The sequence below is a fragment of the Sprattus sprattus genome, assembly GCF_963457725.1.
Source record: "Sprattus sprattus genome assembly, chromosome: 17".
Taxonomy (NCBI): Eukaryota; Metazoa; Chordata; class Actinopteri; order Clupeiformes; family Clupeidae; genus Sprattus; species Sprattus sprattus.
In genome coordinates, this window is record NC_137915.1 from 26,971,726 (window position 1) to 26,992,729 (window position 21,004).

Here is a 21,004-nt window from a genome sequence, read left to right on the forward strand (position 1 = left end):
AGGTAAAATTAATTTTGACTGACTTATTGGAAGTTGACATTCCTTTACACCCAAGACTGTTATTGCTTAATGATGACTCCCAAATGAAGTTCACTGAGAAACAGCTTGACGTTTGGCTTGCAGGCTGCAAAAAAACAAATTGTACAGAGGCGGTTACCCCAACCATAAACTAAGGCTACAACACAGATGTGGGAGAGAAGTGCCAGGGTGGTCACTGAATGGATGGGTTGTCATATTTGTGGTCACTTCATATAAATAAGAGAATAATCTATCTTTGGAGGTTATTAGCTAGCTTGAAATATTATATACAGATCTTACCCAGTGGTGAAATAACATGACTAGTCTACAAGGTTGTGCTGGTTGCATTTCAATGAAGAGGTCGTATCATAGGGTTTCTATTTTTTTTTTTATTGAGACCTGTATGCCTTTGCTTCAATTATTGTTGTGTCCACTTTGTTGTAGATCTTAATATTTTGGATATATCCTTCCACTGCATATTGCAGTCCCTTTTGGCTTGATCTGGAGATGATCTGTGATTAGGAGATGGAAGACAGATTTAAAGAACTGTGTTGGCAGAACATCCAAACTGCAAGTTGATGAATTCAGAGCTTGTACAGTTTTTAGAAGGATTGTACTGTCTATAATAGAAAATTCTGACATTACATTGTTTGGTATTCCTTCTATGGGTCCAGGCTTTGTAAGGTTTGTACATGATATGCTAGCTCTTGTATTGTAAATCTTATTATTAAAGAAAGCTGCAAAGTCATTGCAGGCTTCAGTAGAGATAAACTCAATGGGAAACTGAAAGACAGGAGATGTAAGTTTTTCCACAATTGAAAACAGCACCTTGGAGTTGTTAATATTTCTACTGATGGTGTTCGAGAAGAAGGATTTCCTAGCCTTGTATATTTCAGAATTATACTTGTGGAGTGTTTCTTTGTAGATACAATAGTGGATTGTGAGTTTTTGTTTCCGCCATTTCCTCTCAGTTTTCCTGCATTATCTTTTAAGGGATTTGACTATGGGGTTTAGTAGCCATGGAGCATTGCTTTTGTTGGTGATTTTTTTTATTTTCACAGGGGCAACATGGTCCATGACATGTGTCATTTGTGAAATAAAGGTGTCCATTAAACAATCTGTTAGATTTGACTGCTGCTCAGGGACAGGCAAGGGTTCAAACGTGCGAATAGATGATAGTGTTGACTCAAATAGAGTAGCTGTGTTCTCATTGATGATACGCTTTTCAATCGTCATCTGATTGGTATGGATAGGAAAAGGCATAGATACATCAAAGAATACACAGAAATGGTCTGACAATGCTACATCTTTCACATATACAGATGCAGAAAGGCCCCTTGTAATAACAAGATCTAGAGTGTGTCCCAGAGAGTGAGTTGGCCCCTGCACATGTTGAGTAAGACTAAAAGTGTCTGTTAGGGCAATCAAGTCTTCAGTGTACTTATTGTCTATGTTGTCTATATGCAGGTTAAAATCACCTGTTAAAATTATATAATCAAATTCAATGCAAATGACTGATAAGAGTTCGCTGAATTCCTCAAGAAAAATACTAACAGACTGTTTGGGAGGTCTATAGATAGTCAGTAAGAGAGTCTGAGGGGTGGTTTTTATGAGAGCACATAGATACTCAAATGTCTTAAAATCACCGAATGACATTTGTTTATACTGAAACAAAGCTTTAAACAGGAAGGCTATTCCTCCTCCTTTTTTGTTTGTTCTGGTAGCATTCAAAAACTCGAAATCAAGTTTCTGTCAGAAATAAAAAAAATCCAATTTGTTGGAACAAATAAGATCATTAATTAGGAAAGACTTTCCTGAAAGAGATCTAACATTAAAGAGTGCAAACTTTGCCATGAATGGTGTGCCAGAATTAACTAAAGGGAGTTTCTGGGGTTTCAGTGCCACTAAGTGTGATTTAGGTGGTCTATCTGATATAGGCTTAATGTCCCTCTTTCTTGAGGGAGTGGAACTAGCTGCAACGTTGAGGTTGTCTAGATATAGATAAATGATTTGACTGATTTACCCCATAGGCTCGATGTAATCGATTCTTCCTATTTGTTGTCAGAACAGGAATGGGAAAGTTTGTTTTCCGGTGTTCTGGCGTAGCTGAAGCGACAGCAGCATTCAGTCCATTGCAATAAAAGCGAAGCATCGGTAGTGTAGGGAGTTGGTGTCCTATAACCGAGATCTCAGCAACCGTAGACGGCGAGTTGATCGAATCAGTCCATGGACAGCCAGAGTACGGCATCACAGGCAGCTCAGGGTGGATGTGCTGCACCGAAGCATTGAGTGTCGGGACCCATGGTGATGATTTGGCCTTCTCCGCTGCTCCATCGAAGTCTTCCAATGTCTCAGAGACCAGGGCAGACTCCCGCTGTGTTGCTGGCAGTTGCTGTTGATGTGCAGCATGCACGACGGGCCGGGTGGAGGTGATCTCCAGCTCGAAGGCGGGCAGAGGCCGGCAATGTGCGGTGGAGGGCACATGACTGCACTCCTCTTCCCCATGTTGAGAGCTATGAGGCAGCAGCTGCTGGGAGGTGATCTGCTGAGTGGAGGGTGCACTGCAGGCACTGCAGGAAGGGTCGCTCTCTGTGGCGCACCGGGAGACGCGACCAGGAGGCGGCTGTACTCCTCTCTTCCGAAAGCGCACTAGGGCTCCAGCTCTTTTACCTCTACGTCTCCGTCTCGTTACGTGGCCAGGGCCTTTGATTTGTAAGTCCAGCAAATCGTAAGAAGAGGCAACAAAGTTGGGACATAAGTCCGATGGTGTTGAGTCCCTGATGTAAAGTAGCTCATCCCTCGTAAAAATAATTGGCGACGTCGTCACCATAGCAACACAACAATAACAAAATAGTAAAATACGGAAAAAGTCGGGGTTGAGGCGTTATGACACAGTTACTAACAATAAATCAAAATAAATCGAGTTGATTCGCAATTAACTGAATTAATGACTGATTAGGAATAAAGACATTCACAGAAGTGCGGGCCATCACACCGAGGCAGCCATACCAGGCGCCATCACCATGACAACCTTCAAGATCACAGGATTTATATTATATTATTATACGGCTCTTCAGAATGTTCCAAACTATTCCGTTGATTTGAATGGGCTACCCCAACGTTCGCAGGTCCGTCATTTCTAGATATTCACCGCTGCGAAAAGACTAAAAAGTTATAAGTTCTATTTGCGTCAACAACTATTATTACTTAGCGGAAATCACGAAACGGCAACAAAATCATTAAAAATAGGTATTTTGTACTGAGGGAAATACCTGTACGTTAAAGAAAGAAAAGAAGGGAAAAAAAGAGTAGGAATTGAAGGAAGAAGATTGAACAGGAGTAACAGGAGTGGCTATGTATAATGAGATAAAGAGAGAGTGAAGAGGGAAAATATTGAAAGAAGGAGAGAAAGTAGAGAGATGGAGTGTGAGAGAAAGTAGACTGAGAGGGATAGAGAGAAAGATGGAGAGCTGATGGTCGTGTTTTGTATGTAAATGTACATCTTTCTGCGTTTTTTCTAAAGTTACCAAGAAATAGACACGGCACTATCTGATAACACCGTTATTGTAACCAGCAATAATGGTTGATGTGGTTTGCGAGGCGTCAGTCAGCCTACTTTCTATCATTAGCATGTTAGCCTACGTAAGATAGCCTAACGTTCTTTCAGAGTACCAACGTCACATGTTATCATTTACCTTTTTTTTTTTTAGATACCTTCACCCCGTAAAAATATCTTGTGCAAGACACCGGTCTTGACCAGACGCCAAGGTAGTAAGACAGCTATCTTACTTTTAAGAGTTTTCGAACAGGGCCTAAGTCAATGGGATTTTTTTTTTTAAAGTCCAGGAAAATGAAAAGTACACAGCATAAGTGTCCTTTACAAGACCTACGCACCAAAGTTCGAACTGAATTAAGCGCAGAAGTTTGGAACAGAGAATAATAAGAATAAGTATAAGAAGCCTAAGAATAACAATACCTGGCATTTCATACACTGTAATAATAATAATAGGAAGAAGAGGTATAAGCCTAGGAATAACAATACAGAGCATTTTATGCACTGTAATAAATAATATTTGTAGGTTATTAGAAGCTAGCTTGAAATATAAGATACAGAACTTACTCAGCAGTGCAGGAACATGACTGGTCTACAAGGTTGTGCTGCTTGCATTTAATGAGTATGGTTATATCCTTCCACTGCATATTGCAGTCCCTTTTGCCTTGATCTGGAGGATATCGCGGAGATAAAACTCCAAAAAGAATCACTGAAACTGACAGATATAGCACTTTGCCCCTGTCCTCGCCATGGCTTTTTGGTTGACAGTCCTGGGAGTTTTGTTGGACGTAGCAACAGTAATTAAGGGGGCGGGGCTTTTGCGAAATGTCAATTTTTGTGACATCATAATCGAGTTATTAAACCGGCTTGTGCCTGTGTATCCTTTAAGATCCTTGGGACAATGCTCCAGCAGGAACTCTGGCTTGTGTACTGTGATGACTCCCCATAGATGCCCCTTACGTATTTTTATGTTCCAATTTCCTCACCCTTAGAACAAAAGACAGACATGCACCATACCATGGGATCTTCCAAACAATGTTTTATTTAATTCCATTCACTGCGGGAACCTCACACAGGAAGCTGTTTACTACACACACACAGTGTGTCTCAATGTTACACTTTGCACAGGACCCTGTAATACAGTGTCCTGTAATACAGGGCCCTGACATCTACAGTGCACTTCCCGTCGCTCAGGGGTGCTTTATCAAATAGAACACTTACGTTAAGCACCTGGTGGAAGTGACGGACGCAAATCTGCTCGCGATTCCCGCGAAAACTAAATAGCCAGCTATCTAGCATAACTGCCATGCAATTCTAATGGTAATGCTACCTAGCTTGGTATGCTAACTGTCGGTAGCCTATACATCGTGAAATCAACCAAATTACTCATGTCACTGGCTTTAATTTGATAATGGCATTTTAGTAGTACATTTAATATCAGTACAGTTGTTTAATTACTGCTGATATTTACATTTACGGTCTGTAGCCTGGTGATCTACAGCCTCTGCCACCGTAGCCACCGCTAACCATCATGTCCGCCATTGTTTTCGTAAAAAAGTGAAAAGCTGGCTTGGGCTCCTCCTGTTCCGTACGTAGCCAAGATGGCGCCCGTTAGGGCGAGTAGTGAGCATGAAATCACACTATTATTTTTGACCGTTTTGGGGGCATCATCCGGGCACTTTCAGTGCTCTGGATTCTGCTGATTTTGTCAGTGTGGCGCCCTAAGCCCTGCAAGTCGGGGCTCGAAGGGCTCAAGGGGTTGAATTGGGACACAGTCTAAGAAAAAATATAAGCTACCATGGTTGGCACACTTTGGTCGACTCAGATGTTAGGTATCTTCAACAGTCAGCTACATTGCCTCAACCACATTAATATAGATAATGTATGTAATATAATTATGGGCTCTACTCACAGATCTGGGTACCCGTCAAGGACCCATGTGGCTTATTTCAGCCACTAAATGGGCTTTTCCAGAGACCTCAGAGGGTCCCCCTCAGCGGCTTTTTAGGATCCCTTCTTCAGTCCTCCTGTTCACGTCAGAGTTAGAAATCCTGCTGACAAAGCCACTGTGTCGTAGAGGTTTTTAAAGACCAGGCAACACACACAGATAGAGTAAACTTCCCAATTTATTGACGACCAGAGGGCATCCCTCGCTTGGAGAACTCTGGGGGAGTTAAGCAAAGAGACATAGTATGTTTAAGTGGATCCCAGTTGGTATTATGTTGTGTCCAGATCTAAAAAATATAATTAATATGGCTCCTTTAATTTAAACAAAATTAGGGCAAATGAAAATGGATAAATCACACTTTATCGGGAAACATGAATTATGAGGAAGGAAACCTTATCTTAAATTCCCAGTGGGCAAACGGGGTTTTAGGGGTTTTACAATACAAACAAATCTACTTCTCTAAATGAAATAACCCTTTCTGTATCTGTCTTTGGAAAGAAGATAAGAAAAAGATAAATAAGGCTCTCCAAAATTCCTCATACCCTACACTCTAGTCTAACTCCATATTTTAAAGGAAAATGTCAAATATTCAATCTATAATGTGTGAAAACATGCCAACAGATCTTGGTCATCAGAGACTCATGGCAGGATGTGATCTTAAAAGTAGGTTGGACTACAATTCACTATTTTAAATTTCGAAAAGAAAAACTGGCACACCTTGGCATCGACATTTTTCAATATGTCTTGTTAATATCAAATGAGTTTGTACACACCGGTAAGACAAGGTTATACAGTATTTCTAACATTACAACTATGTGTATAGGTCCATATTGTGTAATTGCAAAATTAATAGTTGGCGCTATGATTATTACCCTGGAAATTATTTACAAAAACACAGGATAAAAAATATCCTAAGCCCCACTCACAAACTCTTGGGATGACCATATTGCTAGAATCATATTATTAAAAACAAAATCATGTTATGGTGTAGTGACATTTTCCCAGCTATGGCTTCATGGTTCTTGAGGGCTTCCTGTCTTTGAGGCAGGAGGCTTCACACACTACAGTTGAACTTCATGCTGTTCAATCGTCTTCAGCTTCAAAAGCTCATGGATGACATCATCGTTGTATCCCAGAGTGTCTCTAAGAACCTGCACAGTATGCTGACCAATAACAGGAGGCGGTACTGGCCTGTCGAATTCAAAGTTGCTGAAGCGAACAGCTGGACCTAAAAAAGAAAGGATAGGCAATTATTGTATTCTGATAAAAACTGTCTACAACCTACTTCAACTTGTTATCGTGTGAGAGCAGGTGTGTGTTGCTGTGTGTCGTTTGTGCCAAATAAACTGATTTTGACTGTGACTTTCATATTGCCGTTGGTGTTGTGTTGGTGTAACGCGTTATGATTCATTTACAGGATTAATCCGTTATTTTTTTTTTACTAATTTAATGCATGTGCCGAATGAGCTTCCAATAAACCCACAATCGACCGTTCGCGAAACTCCTCCCTAAAGCGGCCCTCGTCCAATCCTACCTGAGCAACCTCTACTAATATAAAAGAAGAGGGTCAGACAGCCTCGAGGTCTAATGAGCATGGTGAAACGGTGTTCATACGGGTCTTGTAGATCTGACACAAGGTACCCTGAGATTTTAGAGCGACACAACGCTTTTTTCCGCATTTCTAAAGCCCAAAACAAAGGAGGAAAGGAGCCAGCTGTGGATTTAACAGTGTGGGAGACCCCGTTCCCAACTAAATGTATCAAAGATCAACAAACACACATGTCTGCTCCAAAGTAAATGAAGCTTCTTGAGCTTGCCAGCTAGCGAACTAGCTATGCTATCTAGTTGAGAACACCCCCAAGCAGTTATGGTTCATGTCAACTAGTATTATAACGACTACAAGTACATAACTAGTCTCTCCAACAAATGTGTTAATGTTAAAATAAAATGTTAATGTTACTGTCAAAATGTTAATGTTACCGTCTGTAAGGTTGCACACTTAGCTATCTTAGCTAGCGATAGCAAATGAGCTAGCTTAATATACTGTATCAATCTTGAACAAAACGTCCCAAAAGGCCATAATGAACTTTTTTTTATTTTAATCTTTGTAGCATTTTGTGAACGGGCAACCTGCTCCTGGGTATTCCAAGGTATGTGTGGTGTAGTGAAGCTTCAGAATAACGACAAGCAGGATGATATTAACACTCTTTATGAGAACTGTCAGCAGCATGAAAGTACGCTGGTAGCATTGAGACTCACACTTCTTCTGCTCTATGTAAGTAAGTTAGCTAGGATTGATTGCGGAACAGTGCCTCCTAGTGGTAGCACAATATAGAACAGTATTACAGAACACAACAGTATGCATAAGGCAGAACCTGAGAGCAATAACCGGTGATTAGATACAAAGCCATATCATTACATAAGGATCATCATTTTAGATGTATTAATGTCCAATATGGAATAGCAAAGATTATTGCTTTGCAGCATTTGCAGCATTATTATTTTAGTTTTTTTATAAATAAAAAAAGAAAACATTTTAAATGTATAATCCGTCTTTTCTCATACATCTTTTTCTCACAAAAATATACAGAGAAAAATATGTGATTAAGTAAGGGATAATGTATTGTCCGGAGGTCATTCTCCATAAATAATTCCCGACGGGGAGAACAACACCCCGACGCGCAGCGAGTTGTTTCGTCCTGAAGGGAATTATTTTTGGAGAATGACCGACGGACAATACATTATCCCGCTTATTATACGGTTACTAGCCAAAAACGACAGAAGACATTCCTCCAACATACCTCTTTTTAATGATTTAGTTGCCGTTTCATGAGTCCCGTTTAGAAATAAATAGTTCTTCAAGCAAATAGAACTTTGAAGTTTCAGGTGTTGCATAGCAACCCATTAATTGCTGACTTCAAATTACTGTCTACTGTTGCGTTAAAATGACTGGACTTCTGGCGGAATGATATGAAAGATGTGAATTAGAAGTACAAAACCCGTTGCCAATGACAGCGGTGATTAATTTTCGCAGCGGTATGTTATCAGGAATGAATGTGACCTATGACGTAGGTATGGCCCATTCAAATCAACGGTACTTTTTGGAACGTTCTGAAGAGCCGTATAATAATCATGATTAAGAAACCTGCGATTCACAGAAACCTGCGATTAATTTGATTAAAAAATTGTAATCGTTTCACAGCCCTAGTTACATTACATGAAAGCCTTTATTAGAAATGAATAACATACAGTTAAATATAATTAATTAGACACATAATTAAATGAGCAATAAACATCTATGTACAATTACACATGGCATATGATATAATGTACTACAATATAAACCTAAAATATACAACACATAATATATTAGTGGGCTAAAATGAAACAGTGATCAATTGGAAGACTATTCTCAAGAAAGTTCCTCACTCTATGGTCTCCATTACAGATCTATCCACATTAACACATGCATAGTGATTCATAAGGATCTATCCACATTAACACATGCATAGTGATTCATAAGGATCTATCCACATTAACACATGCATAGTGATTCATAAGGATCTATCCACATTAACACATGCATAGTGATTCATAAGGATCTATCCACATTAACACATGCATAGTGATTCATAAGGATCTATCCACATTAACACATGCATAGTGATTCATAAGGATCTATCCACATTAACACATGCATAGTGATTCATAAGGATCTATCCACATTAACACATGCATAGTGATTCATAAGGATCTATCCACATTAACACATGCATAGTGATTCATAAGGATCTATCCACATTAACACATGCATAGTGATTAACAAGAATCTATCCACATTAACACATGCATAGTGGTTCATAAGGATCTATCTGGTTTGCATTCAGTATTTTCTGTAGCTCCCCAGAGTGTAGATGATTCAATACTCTGGTTGGAGGCCAGGCAGTTGTGTACTGTTGTTGTATCCAGACACCTTTGCTATCCTTGTATAACTAAAATTGTCATGCACCAAGTCAGCCAACTATAACTCAAGATAACTCAACAAAACATACTTAACATAAACAACATTCCCACACACCATGTCGGGCAGCCTCTCCCTCCTCATCTCCTTCTATGTCACATTTTGCTAAGGCATTAATACTGATAAAATGGCAATGTTACCTACTGTTAACTGCTAACGTTTCAGTGCAGTGCCTAAAGTATAGAGCTTTCTGTCTGCAGTGGGCTTGTTTTCAGGCATAAATGCACTGTATTTACTACTCCAAAACTGAAGAAAGAAGCACAAAGAAGCACAAAAAAGTATAATTGTTTTGAATATACCCAAAGTTTCTGGACCTGTTGGAAGACCCCAGGTTCCCTGGTCACTTGAGGATGATGAACATCCCATGGTTCTAACAACTAAGGATTGGAACCTAAGTCATGCATGTGTTTTGACTAACCTGGTACACGGATTGTGCCTGATGTGGGGTGCTCCATCTCCAGTATGAGTCCATTTTGACTGACCTAACAGAAGACAAAAACATGCATTACTGGAATCTGTAAGAGTCAGACAGGACTCTACTGCCATTGGTGAGTTACAGATCAAAGTCCTATTTCTATCATTATAAACACTTTCAACACGGCCAAACTTTAATTTCATCAATGTCCTACAAGCCAAAATAATAATAAACTAGCTGTTTTGGGTGTCATCACAGCACATCAGAATTCCTGTTGGTATGATTGGCTTAGAAAACACCAATTCAGTGACACCCTGAAATGAATATGATGTTTTACCTGTGCACAAAAACCTGTGTTCAATTCTGTGCAACCCTTCCCACTGGGTGTGCATAGACTTATAATGTGTGTGTATGACGTCAGTGTGTATGTGCTGAGCCCAATGCACCCTGCCCTTTCAAATGAGGGGCCTTAGTAGAGTAATGGTAATACATTAGTAGTACAATACCAGGTAATGGTTTGCAGTGTTACTCCAAGATTAATTAATCAGTTTTGCACCTACACCTGTTTACCAACTTGAGGTGTTGGGTGTGTGTGTTAGGGGGTGGGTGACTTTTACCTGAGGGTCTGAAAACACCTGCTGAATATTATTGATGGGTCCAACGGGGACACCGGTCCCATCAAACCTCCTTATCCACTCATCTGTTGTGTCTTCTGAGAACCTGAAGCAAGACATGGTCCAATAAGATTAATATAAAACCGCAACAATAACCAAGGCCATACACAGGTAGCTAACATAGCTAGCTACCTAGAAAACAAAAACATCTTCTGGACACCAATTTGTGATGCCATTTTATGTACTCTCACAGAAAAGCAAAGAATCCCAGCCGTGGAGATATCCTTAACCAACCCCACAAAGACTGCCATATTGCATAATGTGTCATTACAAGAGGATATGTAGCAGTGGGTGTTCTACAAGTTGTGAAATGAATAGAGGGTTAGGGTAAGGTTGTGAAATGAATAAAATCAGTACGTAACGGCTCAATTACATGATCCCTTCCTTGGTAAGGCATTAGGAAACGTCCCAGTCTTAGAGAGAACTTAGGTGGGAACCAGACTAACTCCTTCCTACCCTCACTTTGAAGACAAATGGTTTCTTATATCAGGTAGTAAAAAGTATTAGTGAAGTTATTGAGCAACACCTTGTTCCCGAACCACTAGTATTGGCACTAGCAGTGTACTTGCCGCACTTGCTCCTTTCACAGAGCTTACAACAACAAAAAACACTAATTATCTCCTGGCTATTGCACTGTTCTTTGTAACAGTTCTGTTTACTGTACACACCTTTGTGGACTTAATAAGTTATGTCCAGTGTGTTCTGTTCAGTGCTGTATTAATGACACCAAAGGTTTCAGGAGCTGTGACCATTAGTTTGTAGTGACTGACTGTGTAATACACACTTCTAGTTTGTAGTGACTGACTGTGTATCACGAATGGAGTAGTGTGCAAGATACGTTGCATGCAATGCACTGGTGTCACCTCTTGGAGAGAGCCTGCAGAAGCTCATCCCGGTGTTGCACTCTCAATGTGTTGGTCTTATATTTGGGATCATCCGCCAAGTAGTCAAGGCTAAGGACCTGAATGTTTCAGATACATTGCAAAACAAGAGGCAGAGCAAGTTCAGACAGAAAAAACACAGGGAACTGCTCTGAAAAATAATAATAAAATAAATACATTTCCCCTTAGCTTTATCTTTTATAAATTAACTTCCTTGCTCTGATGCTATTTCTGAACTTTGCAACACGTTATTTACTCTCCCGAATAACTTCTTGCAATAATAAACACGAGCCAGTACATACTGTAACAAGAACCAGCTTTCTTGCTAACTGGTTTTACTAGCCATCCCCAAATCCTTACAATCTATACTAATGACATAGTCGCACCGATACATTCTGAATAGAACATTTGGTCAAATTTACATTCTGTATTCTGTAGAGATAAGGCTGCTTACCTTGCAGACTTTGACAAACTGTTGATCATTCCCAGCAGCAACAACAAGAAATCCATCACTGGTTTTGAAGCCCTGATCACCATAAAACACCCAGCACTTCATTAGTTGTCCTAGCATATTAACATGGTGATAGAGTGATGTTTAAGTTAATTTGCTTTATTTTAAGGCTAGCTTTGCAATTTTTAAGTGTGAGATGTAACAATGCTTTGTTTCATTTTGCCAAGCTTTTACATTCTAAGAGCAATGAGACCTAATGCTCAAGTTTGATTGACTATACTAACTGCAGATCAACTGGTTAAAAGTAAGTGTAAATATTTATTAGATTAGATTGGATTCAACTTTGAGAATGTGCAGAATGTAGGTACAAAGCGAAAGCAATGCATTTTAGAAGTAGATTCACAAAACAATATTATTTGCAGATAAGTAGTATCCGAAAACAAGTACTACAGCAGAAGTGTTATCTTACACTATGCACAGTGGATAGCAGCATACATACAGATTATACATGTGTCATATACTTAAGCAATAAGGTTCAAGAGGCAGTACGGTATCGTCAATAATGTACTTGTTCGAGGGTTTGCCTAACAACTCCCTCGAACAAGTACATTATTGACGATACCGTACTGACTCGAGTACCTTATTGCTTTTATAACACGGTTGCCAGCGACTTTATAAATATTAAGTACAATTAAAGTAAACAGTAAGCTGCCTTTCAGCACAAAAAAAGTTGTAGACACCAAACGTTGTGTATCGCATTTCAGTAGCCAAGAGAAAATAGTCCCCCTTTGTGTGGCTGTTGCTATGCAACAGACAAAAAGCATTCACATCTGTTAGACCTAGCACAAAAGCTACGTGTGTTTCAATGGGTTTTTGGTCTAAGCGCTAAAAGTCACCTACAAATAATATTCGAGACTTTCAGTAAAGACTTACAATACTCTGCAACATTCGTGTAGCATAGAAACAACTAACCGAGTCAATTTAGACATATAAAAAGTCGTGTAGATAGCTTAATTCACATGAAACATTCCCCACTACATTAGCCACAACACGCCGCCATCTTAGTTAGATATTTTCTTTTGAGTGCGCACTGATTTGGAACGCTCAGGTAGATGAAAACAGGTCGTACAGTTACTATACCGTTGAATATAGCACACCCCGGAACTCACTCTCAGAATGGTGGATTCCATCTACCCGTGTTATAATATGCAATATGTTATACAAAGAGTTGGAGCGGCTGTTTGGGACACTAACGCTCTGCTCTGCAACGAGATGAGGAGGGTCTTTGATCGTTTCTAACATGGGAGCTAGGGAAGGAGGGAGAGACTGAGACACCTGTTCCGTCCTCTTGCCACCACGACCGACTGTAATACTGAGGAGCACTATGACACCCTACTCCACAGCGTGGTTAACCACCTGTGAGCTGCCCACTGGTTTTCCAGGATCTAGAGATAAGGCCATGTGGATTGACATCATCTGGATCGACATTTGCATGAAGCAACGTCACCACGAGCGGAATACCGGTGTGTCACAGGGACCATGCATTCTCCGATCAGCCTGAGTCAGGATCTTTTCCTCTATTTAAATAAACTATACTACTGCCTAAATATGCTTAACAAACCACACTGTAAAACCTGATAAGTTAACTTTACTTAAAAAAATTGTGGAAACCGATTACCTTGAAAAAATTGAGTAAAATAACTTATTTTTTTAAGTTAAACTGAGTGTTTTGTTCACTTAAAATAAACTAGCACACGGTGAGTAGGCAATACTCAGTTCACTTCAGTTGTGAAAATAAGAGAAAACTAAGGGCGTATTCAGACCAGGAAAGTCCGATAGTTCACTTGCTTTGGTCCGAACCTTTTTTTTTTTTTTTTGGTGCGGTTCGCTTTCAGACTGTACGTTTCAGTAAACGGACCAAATTCTGTCAACAAAGCCACGCGCCCCGAGGTCGTTCAGCTATTGGTCAGAAGAACCGACACACGCAACACAATGTGCTAAGACAGTTCATGGACGCTTTCCGTGCCGTTATTGCTAATATGTGACCCGCTCTAGCGAAATGAGTCGGAAGTCGCAACGTTCTATTTTGAGATATGGCCGTTTACAGTAAGAAATATTGAAAATATAGATTTTTTTTTTTTTTACCTTATATGAAAGAAAAGGTCTTCAAAATGAACCTCCCAAAGTTTCATCGTCACAGTAATTGCGAAAATGCACTTAAATGGCTGTTTAGGTTGACTTGCAACTCTTAATCTTACAAAGAATGTCTCGAATAACGCTGTTTTACCAGCCGGCTCAACCAAGGATTTCGCACGAGGATTTTCCTATGTTTTGGTATCCCCTGACACGTCATGCTCTCAGTTATCCAAATATGGTGTGAAAACGTCAAGTCCTTTCTTATTAAACCTATCAAAATGTTCACAGAGCCTCCTCAATTGCCAATAGGAAGCCCTGTTTACAGCCTTGTGCGACGCGATTGGTCCACCTACCATCCTGTCAGATTAGCAGTGATACTGAAGTCTAATGCTAGCAACATTTTCTCCAAAATATCTCCTCAAAAAGTTCGCGTTTCACTTAATACTTTGTATTCAACCTTGTCATTTTTAAAGTGTAGTGTGCATTACGTGTGTTTGGTAAGGTGTACCATACCGTGTGATTGGTAATGTCGTTATCTAAAGAATGTGAAATAGCTAATGCGTTAAACTCCGTTGGCGCCTCTAATTTGCGCTCTGCTACTGGCCAGGAAGACTGGATAAAGCTGGTGAAAGACTACTTTGGATGTATTGATCCATGGCGTCTCTTTCTGAATACGAGAAAGACCTAATTCTTCTGGGGAAGATCAGCTGTCACTTCCAGAATGATAAACGCACTTGTTCGACGAAGAAAATCCAACGAGAGCGTCAACATCAAAGGTCGGAATATTACTTGGATGGAAGAAGAATTTGCCGTGAAACATTCAAGTTCATACATTGGTAAGTAGGCTTTACAACCATTACACTTATGCGACTGATCAGAAGTATGTTCTTGATTTTACTGACAGTAGTTTACGTGATGTTCCCGTTTAATTTCAGAATCAGCCAGAATAAACTGACAGCTCTACTTAAACACTACAAGGAACACGGCTTGACCCCACGAGTTAAATGTCGTAGTGGTACAATAAGAGGGGGGTAAATGTAGTAGGCTATGCAGAATCAGATGTTTAAAAAGACATGCAGACATGTTTGATGATGGAAGGTTATTGCTGTGATATTAATCCTGTAAGGCCTGTATACTTTTAAACTTAATCTTTATCATAGTCTGATGGCTTCCAGGCCAGGTGGGTTCAATCTTAAATCAGGATAATGCAGTGGGATTTGGCAATGTTAATAGTTGCATTTGGCACATAAACTCTATTAAGATGTGGATAAACTGTGTTTACTTGCGTTTAGCTACCACTACATCCTTGCTTATTACTGAGCATTTGTGTGCTGAAATTATGTAAATAAGCCGTTGATGTAGGTAATTGTTAAAGTGTGTGTGTGTTTGTAAGGATGGATGATTTACTCATTTTTTTTTCTCAATCTTCTGTATTTTCAGAATGACCAAAGACTATCCTGGGTGGGTGTTCTACAAGGAATTTGCCAATTCTGAGGAACGTGGAATATGCCTGCTCAAAGAGGATGCACCACCAATGCAGAGGCCCCCTGCTGTCAATCCTCCTGGTTTGGATTTGAAACGTCAGGACTATCTTTACCAACACATTCGTGAGTTTTGCACCGACAATACAAGGGACATTACATGCCCAAAACCAGCTGGGAAGGTGAGCTGTTCCACTGAGAAAGAAGCTAAGAAACGTGATTGCAACAAGAAATATGATTCCAACTATGTGTCTCTGTGTTTATGCCACACACACTCTCTCACTAACTCACTGACTCTCTCTCAGTCTTCCTCTCTCTCCCTCTCTCTCTCTATGTAGATACATGTATATAGTCAATGTCTCTCTGCCACACACACACACACACACACACACACTGAACACTCACTCACTGACATTTTGCCACTCTCTCAAAGGCTTTAAAGCGAAAATGTAGTACGTCTGTTTTGACTCTCTCTCAGTCTCCCTCTCTCTCTCTCTATGTAGATACATGTATATAATAGTCAATGTCTCTCTGCCACATACACATACACACACACACTGGCATTTTGCCACTGTCTCAAAGGCTTTAAAGCGAAAATATTGTATGTCTGTACAATCTTTGGAGGTATTCATCAATGTTCCTGTTACACATCCAGACTGAGGACACACTATTGTACCTAAAATGTATGTATGTTTGTATGTGACATTTGATCTACTTATGTTTTTATAGTCCTTTTTAATATATATCTGTTCTGTCTTTTGTTGTTTTGGACATGAGTGTGTCAAATCAGCTGAATTGAATTGTATTGAATTTAAATGAATTGAATCTCTGTAAAACGCGCCTTAAATTATTATTGAATTATTTGATAAATATTGAATAATATGTAATAAATATTTTGAAATAATTGATGTTTCAGTCCAATTTAATAGCCTTTTCTAAGTATCTAAATGCCTTAAGTAAAATCATGTTGTAAAAACACTGGGTGTAGCTCTGGATGCCAAGGATTACTGAAGAGGTCATCAAAAAACGGACGGAAAACTAAAATGCGATTATCTCAGGTTTTCAGTTGGAAAAAGGTGCTGCCACACCATCATTCAAATTAATGTAACTTCACAACCGTTTAAGATAGGACTTTGACCAATACACCATTTAAAAGCTTATTTTCCCATCTTTCCAAAGATACCAATATCTCAATTTTGAGTTCTTGGTCACTGTGACTCATTTTGCTGGATCAGGTCACATATTATCAAATCTATATGCATTTTCAATGTTTTGCTATTTTCACAACTGTGTAACAATGTTATTGCTGCTGTAGAGAGCTGAGCAGAGCTGAATCCATATAGCCTACCCTCTCTTAATCACTCCTCCATCATCTCTCTCTCTCCCTCTCATGTTTATATGCACCCGCGATATACATTTAATGCTCTTGTTTCTCTCAAGTAGTAGGCTAAGTTCAAATTTCTTAAATCTGGGCTCTTTTTAAAGGTAATTCGATGGTGCATGGAGCCAGCTAGGTGTCAGTTTTGAATTTGACCCTGGAAACCGGCAAAAACGCTATAGTTTACATATGCACGGCGAATTTTAAATAAAGACGGCCGCCGCCAGTATTTGAACTTCAGCTTGGCATCACTGGAAGAACCACTTTTTGACAGGGTGTCCCGAATTTTTATATAGGCCTAGGCCTACGTCTGGCGTAGTTTTTTCAGTTTGAGCCTGCACTGATCAGGCGAACGATTGAAACCTCTTTCATTTTCTCAGAAAATATGCCAAATACGTCGCGTTTTTATGTGTACGCTCCAACATATATGAAATGTGGGCATCTGTCCAAATGTCCACAAGCGCACGGGTCTCCTCCTCGGCCCAGGTTTGTCCCCTACTCATTGTATTAAGATTTTTCGTTTTTCCCAAAAGTTTGACAAATTAATACCGGTAACAGTAGCACTTTACACTCTGTTACCCAGCAACACCAGACCAACGACGGAAGCCCCCGAGGTACAAAATAGCAAAAAGTCTGGGATTAGGTCCAGTCTGCTTTCACACCTCCAAAAGGTCCGCACCAGGGTTGTTTGATCCGGACTGAGTCCGACCTTTCAGCTCGGTCTCGGTCCGCTTGTTTGGTCCGGACCAGAGTTCGGTGGTTTGTATTCAGACCATCCCAAAAGGTCCGAACCAACGAAAATCTGGTCCGTTTGGTCGTTTGGTCCGGACCAAACGGGGTAGGTGTGAATACGCCCTAAGTTTAGTGTACTTGGCACACTGAAGTAAAGTGAACTTGACACAAATAAAGGCATTTACCAAAGAAACTAAGTTCTCATAACTCAAGTACATGAGTAAAAAACAATCAGCAATACTACATTCTTTTAAGTGAGAAAACTAAGTTTAGTGTACTTGGCACACTGAAGTAAAGTGAACTTGACACAAATAAAGGCACTTACCAAGGAAACTAAGTTCTCATAACTCAAGTACATGAGTAAAAAGCAATCAGCAATACTACATTCTTTTAAGTAAATTGAACTCAAAAACCCTGCAATTGTAAGTTCTGTGAACTTGGATAAAATGAGGAAACCGATTACCTGGAAATACGTAAGTTTATTGAACTTCTGAAGAGTAAGCAGCAGGCACACAAATGGAAAATACTCTTGTGGAAAAGCATCACAAACACTATATTCTCAATAAAAAAACAGAAACATCTTGTTTCCACTGTATGGAAAGGAAAAAAATTGTCCAAAATTTAACTTGACTTAAAAACATAATAATAATAAATAATAATCTCTGATCAGACTAATCCATTGACCTTATGACATCACTGAAATGTTTACTATATACTAAAAACCATAGTTTACAATCTTACAATTGGAGTCTTTTGGCTTCCAGTTCTATGCTCCCTATGAAAATATAGTAAACAACAGAACTTCATTCCTAAATACACAGGATAAGGTGTTACACAGGTCTTGTATTTAAGAATGTACTGAGTACTGATGTTAACTATATACTCCAAACACTGAATATTCCTATTTCCTCTGAATAGAACTGGAAGCCAAAAGACTCTGATTGTACGATTGTAAACTATGGTTTTTCACATCTGATAAATGTATTGGTCTGATCAGACAAAACCAAAGCATTACACATTTTTTTCCACATGTCTTTTAACAATGAATTCAACTCAGTTATAAAACAACACCTTCAAAACAACAGTGTGTTGTAATGTTATAAAACGGCATAAGAACAGTACATAAATCCCCATTGATCTCATACATGCTCTCCAATATTACTTCTTGTCGGGACACTTTTGACTGATGATCGGGAACAGGACCATCACTGGCAACACAGAACAAACTAAAAGCCAACCTGCTCCTTCTGTTTTTGTGTGTTTCGGGGGGACTGTGTGTGTGTTGTTTGATGGGGGGTGGTGGGGTGCTGTTCTCTCTCTTTTACTTACACACACACGCACACACTTGAACACATGCGCGCGCGCGCACACACACACACACACACACACACACACACACACACACACACACAGAGACCGTTCCAATCACATAAGGAGCTACCTCAAATTTTAACTATATTCTCATTAACCTTCATCTGCTCATGATACCAGGCAATCATTGGCCTGCAAATGAAGACTGCGTCTGTGTTTATGATGAGCAACTTCTTAATCTGTTTGAATTCAGGGAGCCCTGCACAGGATCCTACAGAAACCACCATACCAGCCACATATTTAATCCCATCAACTATAATTGATGCTGCCAAGAGAACGGTTTTATGTGCACCGTACCTTTGCTGCACACAATCCTGAATGTTCCCTGGCAATGAAGTGAGCAATGCACTTTTCACACTATGCACCTGAAGCTCTGGCTTGAAGAACGAAGTTGCATCTAAGTGTCATGCTACCATCTTCTGATGTCTTCTAGCCAAGGTGAGGGCAACAGTTTTGAAGTTTTTAGTGTCATGGATGACTTTTTTGAAAAAACTATGCTTCCCCTCAAACCTCATGGTCCACATATCAATTAACGGCCCAAAGACTTTCACCAGCTGACTTTCATAGTGCTCTATATAGTGGTGCTTCGGACGAACCCTGCAACCGGGGAAAGCAGCCAAAAGTAGGTGTCTATGCTCAGAGACCTTGTTTTCCAGGAGATACAAAGACTCCTCTGTGAATTTCGGAGAAACAGCCATTTCCAAAATGTCTTTTAGCACCATTAAGACTTCCCAGGTTTCATCCCCCTCTGGCACAAGATGTCCTATCATTAGCAGGAGCAATCGAATCAGACACCAATTGTCGTGTCCATTTCCCCCTATGGTCACTTTTGAAGCCAAGGTCTTTGGAATCTCATGGGGTTTATTGACTTTGTCTGAGAAGGAATATGGGAATTCCTTGATTGCATGATTCAACCCTTCAAGGCTAATGTATTTCTTCTTTATCAGATCTTTAATGCACAGAGCTAACTCATAAGGTACAATTCCCTCCAGAAAATCATGTAATATATCGGGCGGATATCCATGAACAGCATGGAAATAACAGAGATTCTTTGTAAGAATACACTCTCTTTTAACTCCATATTCCCGTGCCTTAGAGGAGTCCTGTATCACATCCTGAACATGTGAAATATCCTGAGCTGACCTCAAAATTCTGAATCTCCTCCTTACTAGCCATGCAAAACCTGCACACCCTGTGACCAGAAAAGCTCTCCTGAAACCCAGCAAGGGAATGGGCAGCCAGATTGTCAGCTGCGACATACAACACAGTTCCCTTTACGCTTGTACCTAGCTTCTCAATGTAAACCCCATGCTCCTCTAATGATACCAGGTCTTTTATGAGGGGCTGCAGAACCTCACTGTATCCTTTTTCCCTAATTACAGTAGCCTTGCATAAAACTGCTAACTGTATGGCATGAAGACATGAGCGGTACTTTGGAGCAAGATTAGCTAGAGTCCAGTATATAGCACACAATTTGTGCTTTTCCCTTGCTGTCCCCAATGGGTTTGCAACCTCAAAATCATCAATATATAAGCCAAGGGCAATTCTGAACTCCTCACCAGCGAGTATGGCATTGTTGTGAAAAGCAGAACCATCCCTGTGGTCACAAAACTCACCCAATTGGGAGCAACTTGCAGAAAGAAACTTGTCTAAAATCTCATCTTTTCTCAGCAAAGCTTGGAGCATTTGAAGCAATGGAATGTAAACTAATGTTTGACCACGCTTACTGCCATATTCCACAGGTTCCACTACTGGAAATTCTTTGGCAAAAAAAGATTCTCTCCTTCTAGACGTTGAAAGAGACCCCCCTGTAGATGTGTGCTTCAGAAATGCATTTGTCTCAGCAACAGCCCTCATTATCTCCTTGATAACACCACTGTCAACATCAGGATAATGCTGTTTGAGAATCCCCTCAATGGCAGTATACACTAAAGGTTCAGAAAGT

The 21,004-nt window shown here is 39.9% G+C and overlaps 1 protein-coding gene across 1 annotated transcript in view; it reads right to left on the reverse strand.

The window, feature by feature from the left end:
• Window positions 1-6,580: 6,580 nt before the first annotated feature.
• sugct (succinyl-CoA:glutarate-CoA transferase) overlaps window positions 6,581-21,004 on the reverse strand; it is a gene marked incomplete at both ends in the record, with an annotated part of 86,263 nt that continues 71,839 nt past the window's right edge. The window contains 5 exons of the mRNA XM_080854850.1: window positions 6,581-6,747; window positions 9,959-10,022; window positions 10,573-10,675; window positions 11,493-11,590; window positions 11,965-12,036. Coding sequence (XP_080710976.1) covers window positions 6,581-6,747; window positions 9,959-10,022; window positions 10,573-10,675; window positions 11,493-11,590; window positions 11,965-12,036 — 504 coding nt within the window. The remainder of the gene's footprint in view (window positions 6,748-9,958; window positions 10,023-10,572; window positions 10,676-11,492; window positions 11,591-11,964; window positions 12,037-21,004) is intronic.